The 14,570-nt window shown below is 38.0% G+C and overlaps 3 protein-coding genes across 6 annotated transcripts; 2 read left to right on the top strand and 1 right to left on the bottom strand.

Annotated features, from left to right (window-relative positions):
- Positions 1 to 536: 536 nt before the first annotated feature.
- On the top strand, positions 537 to 3,876 carry snapc5 (small nuclear RNA activating complex, polypeptide 5). The gene is made up of 4 exons (XM_057836204.1): positions 537 to 683; positions 2,909 to 3,021; positions 3,096 to 3,176; positions 3,289 to 3,876. Exons 2-4 carry the CDS (start codon positions 2,932 to 2,934, stop codon positions 3,481 to 3,483), a joined length of 366 nt encoding a protein of 121 aa, XP_057692187.1. The 5' UTR covers positions 537 to 683; positions 2,909 to 2,931; the 3' UTR covers positions 3,484 to 3,876.
- A 125-nt stretch (positions 3,877 to 4,001) lies between these two features.
- Positions 4,002 to 10,379, top strand: lctlb (lactase-like b). Of its 4 annotated transcripts, none has more exons than XM_057836198.1 (15): positions 4,002 to 4,281; positions 5,108 to 5,286; positions 5,503 to 5,663; positions 5,752 to 5,839; positions 6,044 to 6,153; positions 6,235 to 6,363; positions 6,445 to 6,540; positions 6,724 to 6,778; positions 6,852 to 7,013; positions 7,091 to 7,368; positions 7,430 to 7,556; positions 7,632 to 7,831; positions 7,983 to 8,046; positions 9,868 to 9,912; positions 10,080 to 10,379. In XM_057836198.1, exons 2-15 carry the CDS (start codon positions 5,160 to 5,162, stop codon positions 10,193 to 10,195), a joined length of 1,758 nt encoding a protein of 585 aa, XP_057692181.1. In that variant the 5' UTR covers positions 4,002 to 4,281; positions 5,108 to 5,159; the 3' UTR covers positions 10,196 to 10,379. The 4 variants fall into 4 exon arrangements, with proteins under 4 accessions (XP_057692181.1, XP_057692183.1, XP_057692185.1 ...); XM_057836200.1 differs by lacking the exon at positions 9,868 to 9,912 and adding an exon at positions 8,427 to 8,504; XM_057836202.1 differs by lacking the exon at positions 10,080 to 10,379 and adding an exon at positions 8,427 to 8,504 and having other exon boundaries at positions 9,868 to 9,893.
- On the bottom strand, positions 10,261 to 14,565 carry zwilch (zwilch kinetochore protein). The gene is made up of 18 exons (XM_057836197.1): positions 14,256 to 14,565; positions 14,118 to 14,160; positions 13,952 to 14,044; positions 13,708 to 13,847; positions 13,134 to 13,321; positions 12,978 to 13,057; positions 12,750 to 12,905; positions 12,597 to 12,668; positions 12,440 to 12,533; positions 12,320 to 12,372; positions 11,990 to 12,083; positions 11,843 to 11,922; positions 11,595 to 11,751; positions 11,358 to 11,386; positions 11,155 to 11,291; positions 10,984 to 11,079; positions 10,606 to 10,721; positions 10,261 to 10,533 (listed from the first exon to the last, which is right to left on the bottom strand). Exons 1-18 carry the CDS (start codon positions 14,303 to 14,305, stop codon positions 10,445 to 10,447), a joined length of 1,767 nt encoding a protein of 588 aa, XP_057692180.1. The 5' UTR covers positions 14,306 to 14,565; the 3' UTR covers positions 10,261 to 10,444.
- Between the last annotated feature and the right edge of the window lie 5 nt (positions 14,566 to 14,570).

Here is a 14,570-nt window from a genome sequence, read left to right as displayed (position 1 = left end):
CTACTAGATAGCAAAATTAGCACACCCTACCTAGTTCTACTAGGGGGGCCAGCTGATGTCGTTTTACTTACACTTAATGTGATCCCGTGTACTACAGTAATTGACAGAAGATTTTGGAAAGCACGCAAACGTGGACTAATATAACTACAAAAAAACAACAACAACAACAACGACCAACGTGGCAGTGTTTTTAACCACCTATAACTTGACATCTTTTAACCGTGTTACAATTACCATGTATAATAGATGTCGAATTATGATGTAATTACTAGTTTGAAAAAACAGCCTAGAAACAGCATTTCAGTACTGGGTGAAAGTTAACACAGTCTACCGTCAGATGTCGCCAAATATCAAGCATTGGTATGTCATTCACTGGCTAAACAAACAAAACGTGTATTTTCACTTGTCGATAATGTTCTTACGAATTAATACAAATAAGTTTCACAAAGGGAAATGTTTATCTTAGGAAAAAGAAAAAAAAGAAAAGGTTAGTAATATTCAAAAATCCTTTTGCTTGCGGATGTGACGCGAGAACGCAGGAAATAAACAGGAAGTAATGGGTTTTGCTGTCGCAGGCTTGTTAATATTGGCATTTTCCGATCAAAATCTATCTGCTACAGATTAGATTTCCTCACACACGTCTATTTGTTTATATGCATCAGTAAAGACGACTGTCAACAGAGGTACCGCTAACTTTCTGATTTGGAAAATGTATGGAAAATATGTATTTACTTTGCAGGCTACATTCATTCGGTGATCGGAACAGAATGTTTTTTTTTGGGGGGGGGGGGGGGGGGCTCATAATTTGGGTAACATTACACTTGTTACACAATTAACACTCGTGTTAAAATACTTTTGAATGGCGCTATAAAATGCGAAGTTATTTTAGATAAATCGCGTGAGAGGGGAAATGGCATTTTATGTATTCATCACTCATCTGTACTTTTGTCAGTTCATACTTAAATATTGTAAATACCACGTTGTAGTACTGTACACGTGTATTCTGTAAAATTATAATGATAAATTGCATTGTGCGCTTTCTAGTATGCAGAGGTGGCTAGTAACGCGTGACATTTACTTGAGTAACCTTTTGAGAAGGAGTAAGTAAGTAACTAAGTAATTTTACTAAGCCATACTTTTTACTTTTGCTTGAGTAGATTTGTGATGAAGAAACGGTACTCTTTCTCGGGTACTTTGGGCTACACTACACGACATTTTTCCCCTTTAATCTGCATATTAGATTTTTTTTTTTTTTGCCAGCGACGCCAACAGTGGCTCTACCGGTTTCACCAATGAGACGTCTCAACAATAATCACATAACACCATTACATCAATCAGATTTAAGCTTGTCGTTCTATGATCACACCACCCTGTTCAATCGCGAGGCGTCTTTTAACCACTGCTAAAAATTAAGTATTTCATATAGAGCGTTGCCCTCAACATGAATCGAAAGGGCAGATTTTAACCTCTCTTCCAGTTTTTATTTGGCACCAACTGGCCACGAAAAACCAGATATAGGAGCCTTTTAATTTCATAATAGAAAATATATTTTCTCCACTAGAGGGCACTCATGCTCTTTGGACAAATGATGCTTTATTTTATGTTGACTTTTTTTTACTCTCACCGGAATTCAAGGAATTTATTTGTATTTCTTTGGCTTAATGTGGTTATGTAATAGGTCATAGTTCAGTATATGAATAATGGTTCATAACTTCATATAGATAACTATGCTGTGAGGAGAAAAAAAAAACATTTAAGAAAAAAAAAATTCAAACATTGTGAGCAGTTACTCGATATAGAATAAAATTGAATAGGTCTTTACTTACTTACCTACTTACTACATTTTTCTGTCATTGTCAATAAAGGAACATTGTGAACAACAAAATTGCATTTTGCACTCCGGTATAAATATCTGTATTTAACAACATAAATAAAAAGGAAAATATATGCTCTAAAACGATAAGTGAATAATTATAGCTTTCTCAGACTGAAATTAACCGATAATACTTTATATGACAGTGGCATCATACGACTCATAAGACCAAATGAACCACCATGAAGCTTTGAACCATTTGGTTGCAAAGTTTCATTGCTTCAAGAAGCTTCATTTGGCCATCACTGCTCCCTTGGGGGAGACAGTCAACCTTTGCTGCCAACACACTTGTCGTCCAACATGCCTCCTAGCATGCATTGCAGTGCTACAGATGTTAATAACAACCAAAATTTGTGTTTTGTGCTAATTCTTTCTTCAGATACTGTTCCAGTTGTTTCATTAATTGCTAGTTATGGTATTTGGTAACACTTTTTTTTGACAGTGGTGCCATAACACCGTCATAATTATGACTTGAAACCGCCATGAGCATTAATGAATGCTTATGACAGATATCATTTCGTGTCATCCACGAAATTATCTCACTTTTTAATTGAATGTAAAATATCAGAGCTGCACATATATGGAGTCAGTGACATAATTTGCTGAATGACATTTAATGACTTCTGTCATAACGATTCATTAATGCCCATGATAGTCTCATGTCATAATTATGACGGTCTTATGGTAGTGTTATTACGCCGCTGTCAAAGTGTTGCCTAGTAACCCAAATAAATCAACAAATAAGCTGCACTGGAAGCCACAGGATTCAAAATGAGGAAAAACAGTAGCGTCTTATAGTCCGAAAATTGCGGTAACTATTATACTTGATAGTTAAGCATTACTATTTAAGCATGCTAGATGAAAGATACTTTGGACCACTATGCGTTTGCATTGAAATTATGTGTTCTGAAATACCTTTTGTTACTCAGATACTGAATAGTTCTGACACAACCCATATATTTATGAACAATCTCATTGAGCTGGAGTGTGCACGGTCAATAAATTCAGTCAAATCTCATTTCAATTTCATTTCAGTTTGTGGAATGCTGGTGTAGAAGATGCACAGTCGTCTCCAGGAGTTGAAGAAGGAAGAGGAGACTCTCCTCAAAATCAAAGTCATGCTACAAGACCAGCTCAACAGGTTAAAGGTGAGTTAGATATAAACTGTGTTTTTCATTTTTATTAGTACCAATATATTTGATGTGTGCAATTTGTGTCACAGTTTGAAGAAGGTGCCTTACAATCAATTATTAATGCGCAAAATGAGGAAGGGGCACCCGAATGCCAATCTCCAGAAATTGAGGTACTATCACACTAGAGACAAGTGTCTTATTCACCAGTCTCCAAAGAAAATATAATGACATAGAAAAGCTCTTGCCCTTACAATGACAATAAACCCTTTATTTCTTATTCAGATTGTCAACCTCGATGATGAGAACAAGATCAACTGCACCAAGCTTCTGCTAAATACTGCTGCTGAATATGATATGGAGAAGGAAGAGGAAGAAGATGAGGACGAAGATGAGGATGATGATGAGGAAGAGAATGAATATGTCAATCAGTATGGCTTTGTGCCCGATGGGGATGATGAAGATGACGATGATTACTGAGCTGCTAAGACAACTAGGTTCAATAGTTATATTTGCTTAGTTGTCAACTGTTGTAGCATTTTCATTTGAGAAGTTTAATTTACAGTGACTGACTTTGTAGCTTGGTTGTTTGTGTACATACTACTTATAATGTTCTTTCCATTACTTGTTTGTATTAGGATTTTAGTACTTTGTGTGAGCCGTGTTGTAAACTTAGTTAGAAATGTCACACCAAAAAAGATGGTGCCCCCTCTCTCTCTTTTCATATCATCATCCACAGTTGCCACAGTAAAGCTGAAAACCACAAATCAAATGTTGAAATGTGCCTATTAGCATGGAAGGTTATGGCTGGGCCATATGAAAAAGTCATGTAAGCACAAAATAAAGATTCTTGTACGTGTTTTTATGTTCTATGTTTCTTATCCGCATTATACTTTGCCTAGACTTATGATCATGTACACCTCAGTTCTTGTTTTGTGTATAAATCCAGTACAGCCAATAACGATACTTTAATTTTTGCTGTACTCTAGCCCAATGGATTATGCAGTGTACACACTTTCTGCCAACAAACCATTCAGCATTTTCTAACACCTTACACAATGCAGTCAGCCTCACAATAGGACCAGCTTTGACACTCATAGCGGGGCCAGCTCTGCACACGCGTGCACTGTTACAGGAGGTAGGCCACAGTAGAGGAACTTTTCCCTATACATCTGTACACAGCTTTACATTTGGTGGGCTGCTGTCACAGGGGGGACACTTGCACTTGGGCTGGACTTCGCACACACGTACTACAAATGACCTCTTCATAAACAACAGGTACGGTAATTGGAATGGAGTTTGTCACACTTAAAGAAACTAAGAAGTGCACTTGGTAACGTAAGCATGGATGTCACACATTAGATGTAAACGTGATTTCTCATAGTCATTCAATTTTAGTTTTTAAGTAAGGACGAATGATGAAAATATGCCAGGAAAATGTATTAACATGAAAACAATACACAAGTTATATTTTAAAATGTTTTGAGATTTAATTTTATTTTTGCTTAGTTTCACCAGGGAGGGATTGCAAACGAGAATCTGTTCCATACCTGGATAAATAAACAATGTCTATTTTGAAATGTGGATCAAATAGATGTTTGGCATTAATATTCCACAAGAATATGTGAGTTATCCTCTTAAGTGAAAATATAGTGTCATCAGTCTTGTTTGTAGTCAAATAACTGGTGAGATGAGATATCGGTAAAACCTTTCTGCACAATATTTGTGATAAATTTGGAAATTGAATGGAATTTAATTTGCACAAAATTAACAAGTACACTCATCACTGTTTATTGTAAGACAGTTTGTTCATTCAAACCAATCTGTGTGTAATGTCACATTAAATATGTGCAGTATATAATGATATTTTGCTTACAGACGTGAAATCATAGTTTTGTGAGTTCTGTCAGCCTCAGCAAGATGAGTTCACAGCCCATTGAGTTTCAATGGGGGTGTGTAGTGCATTTGGATGAGGGACCCCTCACGGTCCAACATGTTTTTCTGTGCTATTCTACTGCCACTTAATTCGATTCTGTTGTTCGACTAAATATGAACGTTCTCTGAAATGCATTCGGAATTGTAGTAAAACAAATGTATTATGTAGACAGAAGTGGAAGAGAACCAGATCCCAAGTGTGCTGAAGGCTGAAGAATACCATGTGGTCTGGCTGTGCACTCTGTACGCACCATGTGCTTGTGGTGGTGCTGTGTGTGTCTGCGTCTGAAGACTTCGACTGGACAAAGAACGACCATGGCTCCTTCTATTATGGCACTTTTCCAGCTGGTATAAGGTCTCCTACATAGCAATCATATTTGCACAAATAGCAGACAAGCTACAGAGATATAAAGTACAGTACCTGTTAAGTTTGGCATTTAATAGAGATTGGGCCACCATTTGAGGAACTACTGTAACATTCATGACAGCAGGACTGCAGCTCAATAATCATTAGGACATCTCGTGTCCTTATCAACGAATGATAGCTACCGATTCTTCAATTAGGATTTTCGTGGGGTGCCGGCAGTTCAGCTTATCAAACAGAAGGAGCCTGGGATAAGGATGGAAAAGGACTGAGCATCTGGGATGTGTTCAGTCACAAGAGAGGCAGAATTCTACAAAACGACACTGGTGATTCCTCTTGTGAGGGTTACTACAAAATGAAGGTAGGTAGATCCAGGGAATATTGCAAGTTTCACATGAGATGCAAATATTTCACTTTTTTTATTATTATCATTATTTCATTTTTAACAGGATGACGTGTCACTGATGAAGGAGCTCAAACTGAACCATTATCGCTTCTCCATCTCTTGGCCTCGACTCATTCCCACAGGCATTAAGAGTGAGCAACTTAAGTGAAACAATTCTAATCAGTTGGTGACCTCGTTAAACTACTAGCATTTTCTCAAAAAAAAAAAAAAAAGAAAAAAGAAAAATTCATCACAACACATACACTAATACTACAGCAGTAATGGAAAACATATAAAGCTGACCTGAAAATAATGAAATTTTGAACATGAATATGTGATTAATGTATTTTCCACAGCTGATCATATCAATGAAAGAGGAATTCAGTACTATAATGATCTGATTGATCACCTGTTGGGTAGCAAGATCACCCCCATTGTGACTCTGTATCACTGGGATCTCCCACAGGTCTGTGCACACAGATTTCTAAGTACACCTTTTTTCCCCAGCCATTGCAGTCTTTATTGAGTCCTTTCATTGTTTTTGTAGGTCTTGCAAGAGCGGTATGGTGGATGGCAGAACATAAGCATGGTCAATCACTTTAACGATTTTGCCAATTTGTGCTTTGAAAGATTTGGCAACAGGGTCAAATATTGGATTACATTTAGCAATCCATGGGTATGCTTGGTTTGCCTATATTGTTTTATGCATTTCTCTTCTATAAGGAGTCCAGTGCTAATATAGTAATATCCTGTATAGTCTGTAGCAGTGGAAGGCTACGAAACAGGGGAACACGCTCCTGGACTGAGGACAAGAGGAACTGGAGCATACAGGGCTGCCCACCACATTATCAAGGTAGAATGATCAAGTGGTGGGCAGTTCAATTGGTGACAATTTGACGTAACCGTGATTACAGTGCTGTAAATGTTGACAGTAATTTAATGTAATTTCATTGAACTAATTAGAATTTAGGTTTTAAATGTTGAACACTGGTGAAAGCCCATTTATCTTAAATGTTAAATCCTTGTTTTCCCACAGGCTCATGCTAAAGTTTGGCACACATATGACACACAATGGAGGCCTAAACAAAACGGTAGATGATCACGGCACTGAGCATACTATGTATTTCTCAGAAACTTGTTTTTGCTGAGAGTTGCTATCTGCAGGTCTTGTAGGCATCTCCCTGACAGCAGATTGGGGAGAGCCTGTAGACATTAGCAACCAGAAGGACATTGAAGCAGCTGAGCGATATGTCCAGTTCTCCCTCGGCTGGTTTGCGACACCAGTCTTTCACGGAGACTACCCTCAAGTGATGAAAGACTTCATTGGCAAGTTACATTACAGTTTGTCAAGTAGATATTAACATTTCTCATAAAAATAACCACTGAATGGGATTTATGCACAGGTAGGAAAAGTGCCCAGCAGGGTCTCGGGGTGTCACGCCTGCCCACATTTTCCCCCCAGGAGAAGAGCTACATCAAGGGTACTTCTGACTTCCTGGGCATCAGTCACTTCACTACACGCTATATCACTCAGAAAAACAACCCATCCGGCCGAGGCACCAGCAGCTTCTTTATGGATCGCGACTTGGCCGAGCTGGTTGACCCCCAGTGGCCTGACCCCGGCTCCGAGTGGCTCTACTCCGTGCCGTGGGGCTTCAGACGCATGCTCAATTTTGTTAAGGTGGTGCAATTTTCAGCTTATATGAATCAAAATGGAATATTGATATAATTCCCTTTTCCAGACTCAGTATGGAAACCCAATGATTTATGTTACTGAGAATGGAGTCTCTGAGAAGATGCAGTGCACAGAGCTTTGTGATGAGTGGAGGATACAGTACTATAGAGACTACATCAACGAGATGCTAAAAGGTGAACACTATAAAGCTATTTTAGTAGTAGTATTTCCATTTTAGTAATGTTAAATAAAGTGGCTTTTGTTCTCAGCTCTCAGAGATGGCGTCAATCTCAAAGGTTATACTGCATGGTCCCTGCTTGACAAGTTTGAGTGGGACGAAGGCTTCACTGAGAGGTTTGGCTTGTATTATGTGGACTTCAGGAACAAGAACAAGCCTCGTTATCCTAAAGCCTCTGTTCAGTTCTACAAGCGCATCATCAGCTCCAATGGATTTCCCAATCAGAGAGAGGTCGGAGCTGCTCACTTTATTGAAATATCATTACTTTGCAAACTCACTTCAAAGTAATATCATTAAAAAATAATAATAGTGTTGTTTCTCTGTGGGTCTGACTTCTTATTATACAGTATGTACTGTTTGATTTTATTGTATAACTTCACAGGTTGAGAACTGGAGAAGAAAAGCTGTGGAGACCTGCTCATCAAGTAACCAGCTCTTAGCTGCAGGTCAGTTTTCCTTTTTGAATAACACCCCCCATAACAACTAGCTGGGGTAAACAAATAAAGATTGTGACCTAAAATGCAAAATAAGAGAGGCTAACCCTGAAAATCGAACCAATAAATCTGACAAGAACTGCAATGAGCAGAGTGCAGACCTCTGACAAGGCCAAACAAGACAATTGGTGCCATTACCAAACTGTACACATTCCTAATTCACTACCTTATTACAGAATAAGACAGTAAGGAAAATGTCAAAATAAACAATTTTGCCTGATTAGTGTGGTGCTGTTATCAAATTACTTTGGCAGAGGTCAAGCAAATTTTGGAGTAGAAATATAAAACCTAGTAAAGGAAATCTGAGACATCTTCTTTGTTTGCCCCTCCAGCTAGAAGAAAAGCAACGGAACATGCAGAAAAGCCAAGGGTTTGGCCTGTGCATGATGAAGTTTAGAACTTGATTGAGGGTACAAGTCTTCACTTCGTGTGTTGTTTTGCACAATGCCATTTAACCAAGGGCGTAGCTTTGATGACGGGACGATATAACAGCATAACCTGCATGTACACTTTTTGCTGGGTACGGGACATTTACAAGACCAAACAGACTGTGTGAATGGGGGTCAGGGCTACATTTCTCACCAATATGAACCTAATTAATTGATAGGCTAAATGATCAATGCAATATAAATATGTATTGACTTATACTAACCTTTATGTGCATTAGTTCAGAATTCAGATGATACACCGTTCGATTCAAACCATTGTTTTCAAATAATACTAAAGAAACATTTTGAAAACTTCCAGAATAAAGTATGGATTCTATTAGCAAATTTGAATTGCAATATTTGAACACAAATTATATTAACATACAGAAGAAATACAAACTTGTTAATCATCAATTAACTATAAGGGGGTAATCTTTAGTCCACTACATTTTTTACAGTTTTTAATTCGAGTTTGAGAAATTCACAGATTAATGTTATGCTAACTCTAATGCAGGTCGGACTTTCAGTAGCAAAATTAGTGGTGTGGTCCCCACCTCCACAACATTGACATCTTTTTACATTATTTACAGTGGTTGCTGCTGGCGGAAAAAACTTCTAATATCCCTCGCCTTCGAAGGGGGCGGCATGTTGTGTTTCTGTCGGGCTGTAAATGTGTGTATGGGGTGGGGGGTCAAGTCATCATCCAAGGGAAAAAATGGACTGGCACATTCAGCAAATGAAAAGGGTCAATGTAAGTCTGAAGATAATGAAAGTACAGTGATCCCTCGCTACTTCGTGCTTCAAACTTCGCGCCCTTAGTCCATCGCAGATTTTTTTTTTCAATTAAGAAATAAGTACAGATGAGCTGTCCCGAGCCGATCGCGTAGTCTCACTCTCCCTTCCTCCCTCTCCCTGCTCGGCAGGTTGTGGTCCCCATTGACCGCGAAAAACAAGGGGTCACTGTTCTGTAATTCACTTAAAAAAGATCGGGTCAATTCTATCATTACAACATATGGGAAGACAATCTAAACGACCAATATAACTGAAGCCATTATATAATACAAATAAGGTTGCTTAAAAGTTGGTGGGGACAATTTCAGCATCATGAAAAGTTGCTAGTGTTATGTCCGTACCGTCCCTATTTAAACCTACGCCCTTGCATTTAACTAACAATCACAGTAACTTACATGAAGTTGATGGCTATAGAATAGTCAGTTTCAAATTGCCTGGTGGTGGTGGTGCATAACTACGTGTTCCGATACTAGTTCCTACTAGATGCGTGCAGTTCTCAAAGGGTTATCAATTATTGTTAATCAACTCTGAGTCATTTCTCTTTCTTTAATAGAGGATCAGCGGAGTACTGCTGCCAATATTCTAAGACTTATACATGGTAAGATAACACTTATGCTCAAAAGTGATAAATTAGGGACAGTAAGAATTCAGCAATTTTGAAAACTACAAACCCTTTGAGGGCTGCATCATGCTGTTTTGGCAGTTTTTAAACGAATGTACTGCTTATAAATTTCCATAAGATTTTTTTTTTTTTTTTTTTAACAGATCCACTGACCAGTCACATGGAGATGGTAACGGAGATTGTTGTTCCAACTGTGTGCACACTCTCCATTTTGCTGAGTGCAATCTTCCTCATGTTCCTGCTACAGAGGCGGAACTAAATGCTGCAAAAATCACAAACCCCTAATATACATCTACTAAGAAGAAGCGAATCAAATATTTAATGAACTGTGTGTTAGCAAAAATATTTTATTTGGATTTGATTTCAATTTGATGTGACAACAGTGTTCGCTATAACAAAAACGCTGCACAATTTGTAATTCTCCCATTAAACTATTGCTGTGAAAATACCGGCAGTATCTTGTTTTTGCTTCATGGTTGTAGTTGTATGAAACATTGATGTTTTAAATTCAGGCAAATTTCACAAGGCTGCAGCTCACCAAGGTGGAGAACCAGACAGGCTCTGAGCTGTCATCGTCCACTGATTTATCTTGATAATCTAAAATTGAAGGATTAAAATGTTATGTCGCATATACTACTGGTATCTGCAGTCAGTTGAGACAGAACTCACCTGCTTCAAACATGACATGATCAATGACTGGTCTGTCGCTGACCTGCAATGATGTCTTGACTTTGTGAGGCTCTTGCCCACTAGACACTTCTGCTCTCCACAGAGCTGGATATTCTCTGTAGTAAATATGAATACATTTATTTACATCAAATAGTGTAGCTTTGTTCATCTATGCCAGATGTGTGCTGTATATCGACAAACAAAACCATTACATGCTCTTCCATTAGAAATATAAGACCTGAAACATTATGTAATATGCTTTATATTTGGAAATGTAAAGTGATCCAATGCATTTCAAGCCATTGGTGCCAAAGTTCTCCATTAGGTGCTTTCTGGACATAACATGCCAGCTTTTGTGCGAACTGTGCTGTTCCTTACTTCTGGTAAAATTGAGCAATCAACACTGGTGCGATTTGGAGTTTGAACTCATGATTCTCATCATATGTAGATGTTTTGTTGTGCTGTAAACACAACCTATGAGAATAGAGAACAATGTAGAGTTGAATTTTAGCAGAGTTTGTAAAAAAAAAAAAAAAAAAAAAAACTTACTGTGTAAGAAGTAAACATCTGTCATAGGGCAGATCTAGGAATGTTTTACAAGTCATAACAACTTCCAGCAGATGGTGCAGTTTCCTCAGGCGTACAACTTGCTCCTGTAGATCCACTTCTGTGTTCTGGTAGTAACTCTACATCCAGCCAAAACTTACTCAGTATCTGCTCTACCACTAGAGGTAAAATGCCTACAAACTTACCAAGTTGTTTGAAGTTGTCAATTCTTCTCCTGGGAAGAAAAGAAGACATCCCATAATACTGTAGGCGTTAGCTATTTGAGTTAAAGCACAGAATGACAATCTTCCAAAATACATTGCATCTATTGAACTAAAAGGTATGGGCAATTTATTTATCAAATTCCCCTTAAATGGCTATTCAGGAAATACTCCTATACCTAAAACATGAATTACTGTTTCAGAGAGTTTTCAGAAGATTACCAATGAGGTAGTTTAAGTAATCTTTCCTCATCTTGTCAAGGCCCATTTCTAACAACATTTGGACAGGCGTGAGGCCTGTAAGCGACACATGTTCGATCGTTTGGTCGTAAGACTGTCGGATGAGCTTGCCGAGAGAGCTGCTATTGTCACTGTGAATCTGGTGGGAACACAAAAAATACAGTAAGTACCATGGGAGTCAATGATAAAGCATGTCATTTTTCTTTGTTACCATTTTAGAGAAGCCTTACCCAAGGCTTTATGTAGTCATAAGTCAAGGCCTCGATGACCAATTTCAGGCAGTCTACGATGTCTTCATAGGATACCACACCTAAAATATGTTTATTGCTGTTTTAACCACATAAATCCTGTTTCCTCTAAAGACGGAAGTCACTCACTCTTTCTCATGCGAACCCAGAGCTGCTCCACAAAGTCCAAATCGCCTCGTTCCAGCAAAGTGTTAAAAAGTGGAGGGTTGATTTCATGGTCAGCCTTTTAAAACAAAAAAAATGTCTGAGTGGGAAATGCAAACTACACTCTTATAGTTAGCTGGTAGTCAACTGGGCACTTGGCTGTGAAGCCGACATGTTCACTACTACAACACCATGTTTTGTGTACAACAACAACGACATTCTCTGCAAATTATTTTACTAAATCAAGGATATAAAAAAATTTCAAAGTGTTAAAAAAAGGAGATATTATATGAAAATCAGGTTGTTTTACTATACCACTGTTGGTTTGGAGGCCTGTTCCTGTTGTGAACTTATGGGCTTCTGTAGCTCTTTAAAAATTTTAAAGAGAATAATAATTATTATACGTAAACTTGTAAAACATTAAAAAAAAAATACCTTCAAGGTATTCCTTGGTCAGATCCACTGCTGACTTGCACTCCAAAGGATCCATCCACTTAATCTCACCATTTCTCAACCCATCAGCAAGAATCTTAAAGCAAGAAAAGTTATTTAGCAGGTGTGTATGAAAGCTTTACATTAAAATGTTTTTTACCTGAAGAAACTGCAGCTCCCTGAACACCTTAAACATGGGACTCTTCTTGTCTCCACTGGCAACTTTGATATTCTGCAACATGTTATGGTTCCAACAGTTTTTAAACGTGCTACAGTTTAAGAACAAGGTCACAAACAAGTTAATTCATCTTACTAGTGTGGCTGTAGAGGACAGCGGGGGTGTTTCAAGGACCTTCTCAACATGGTTCCACTTGAAATCCACTACCAATCTACTTTGTGACTCAATTGTAGTGTTTTCAACAACAGAGGAGCCTAACATGATGAACTGGGCGCTTCCTTTAATTGCCATCTAGGGGAAATCACAAAAATAGTTATATCTTGGAACATAAAACTCCCAAAAGAAGAGAAAGTGCTGTTTTACCGTAGATGGGTGATGCCTTCTCTTATGCTCTTGTTTTAGCTCATCTAATGTTATGAATGAACTTTGGTTCACCACAGGGCCTAACCATCAAGTTGGAATATTTTTTGAGAATCACACATGAATTACTTTGATGAAATAAGAAATTTACCCACATACCTGTACATGTGACAGAGTATAATTTGACACCACAGACTTTACTGGAGACACAGACACCTTCTGCTCCAACCCAGGTTGTACGAGCTGGATCTGACATGTCACATCGTACCCAAAGAGGTCGCAACGATGGATCATCCACAGAATGAACGTTGGCATTTTGCGATAACGTATACCAAGACAGCAATTGCCTTTGGGAGGAAAAGAAACCACAACAAAATATCTTAAGCTCTACTTGGTCAGGGGGATAACTTGAAAATGTACAGATTAAAATGCAGACGTTTATAGAAATACAGTGTATTATTGAGGTTCCTATCCTGCTAAACCATAGTTGATAATAATTGTGAGTTTTATTAATAGGATCATCGTCTTCACATGCTACATATTACTGACTGACAATTAATGATAATTACATATAATGAAGGGCAATGTAAGTGTGAATTTAAGTTGGAACCATTCAGTACCCATAAGGTGGAAAAAAAGGTTGGTGACCCCCACATTTAGAGTATATTATTTGGCAAGATGAAATGTGATTACAGCACTTGCCTCAAATGTTTGACTTAAAAACATTAATCACCTTGCTTTTTCCATGGTGAGAGGTTGTGGTGTCAGTTCAGTTTCAGGTTCAAGAGCAGTCAACACATCACCTTCATCGTCTTCGATGGAGTTTGATGTCTCAAGCGCTGACTCATTATTGGAGTCATTTGGTTTCGGGGCCTTTGAGTGAAAAGAAAATGTAGATCAGCCAAATATGCTTGCAATTATTAGTTTAATGGCAAAAGCAAAGCGTTTCCCAAAAAATTGACAAGCAAATTTCTCACAACTTTTTCACAAATGAAGACTTCCTGGTCTCCGTAGTCAACATTTAAGAGAGAAATTCTGTCTCCATGGTTTTTCAATATTTGGATATCATCCTGAAAACAAGCGGAATTCCCTGCTTAATTAAGAAAATATTGGGAAATATCACGTTGACAGAAATGATGTTACCGCATAAGTGATCAAATGGTTATTCTTGTCTTCTTGAAGATCCCTATCAAGAAGATGAACAAAACTTCACATTGGACCAAAGTGCGACCAAAGCAAGACTCCTCATACGGATGGCATACATTGAAACATAACACTCACCTGAGTGTGTTAAAAAACTCTTTAACACGTGATAAAACCTTGGAGGCCATAGAATAGATGATAAACGAAGTTTGTTAGGACGGGAACCTCTGCAACTTGGCTTCTTCTGTTTTTATTTTAACTGTCGCGCGCTCTTGAAAATGACGTCATAATGTCAAAGTTCGTCAATAATTGAATTAGGTTTAAATAAGTTATGTGGTACGACAATTAGTTGCGTGGGAATACACTTGGTAAAATCGAACCAATTCCATGTTTTTAATGGAAATACATAAATTACATTTAAAAATGCTGTATTCAGATCGCACTTCCGTTTCT

This window comes from Corythoichthys intestinalis, chromosome 5, assembly GCF_030265065.1.
Source record: "Corythoichthys intestinalis isolate RoL2023-P3 chromosome 5, ASM3026506v1, whole genome shotgun sequence".
Lineage (NCBI taxonomy): Eukaryota > Metazoa > Chordata > Actinopteri > Syngnathiformes > Syngnathidae > Corythoichthys > Corythoichthys intestinalis.
The sequence above is the reverse complement of the archived record's forward strand: the minus strand, read 5'-3'. Positions and strand labels throughout refer to the sequence as shown.

What these genes read in the sequence shown, in the direction of transcription:
- snapc5 (XM_057836204.1), top strand. Translation starts at nt 2,932, where the DNA reads ATGCACAGTCGTCTCCAGGAGTTGAAGAAGGAAGAGGAGACTCTCCTC. An exon ending in ACCAGCTCAACAGGTTAAAG is followed by an intron (nt 3,022 to 3,095) that starts GTGAGTTAGATA and finishes TTTGTGTCACAG; the next exon opens with TTTGAAGAAGGTGCCTTACA. An exon ending in GCCAATCTCCAGAAATTGAG is followed by an intron (nt 3,177 to 3,288) that starts GTACTATCACAC and finishes TTTCTTATTCAG; the next exon opens with ATTGTCAACCTCGATGATGA.
- lctlb (XM_057836198.1), top strand. Translation starts at nt 5,160, where the DNA reads ATGTGGTCTGGCTGTGCACTCTGTACGCACCATGTGCTTGTGGTGGTG. An exon ending in CATCAACGAGATGCTAAAAG is followed by an intron (nt 7,557 to 7,631) that starts GTGAACACTATA and finishes TTTTGTTCTCAG; the next exon opens with CTCTCAGAGATGGCGTCAAT. An exon ending in TAACCAGCTCTTAGCTGCAG is followed by an intron (nt 8,047 to 9,867) that starts GTCAGTTTTCCT and finishes TTTCTTTAATAG; the next exon opens with AGGATCAGCGGAGTACTGCT.
- zwilch (XM_057836197.1), bottom strand. Translation starts at nt 14,305, where the DNA reads ATGGCCTCCAAGGTTTTATCACGTGTTAAAGAGTTTTTTAACACACTC. An exon ending in ATGACTACATAAAGCCTTGG is followed by an intron (nt 11,752 to 11,842) that starts GTAAGGCTTCTC and finishes TGTTCCCACCAG; the next exon opens with ATTCACAGTGACAATAGCAG. An exon ending in ATTGCTCAATTTTACCAGAA is followed by an intron (nt 10,722 to 10,983) that starts GTAAGGAACAGC and finishes TATTTACTACAG; the next exon opens with AGAATATCCAGCTCTGTGGA.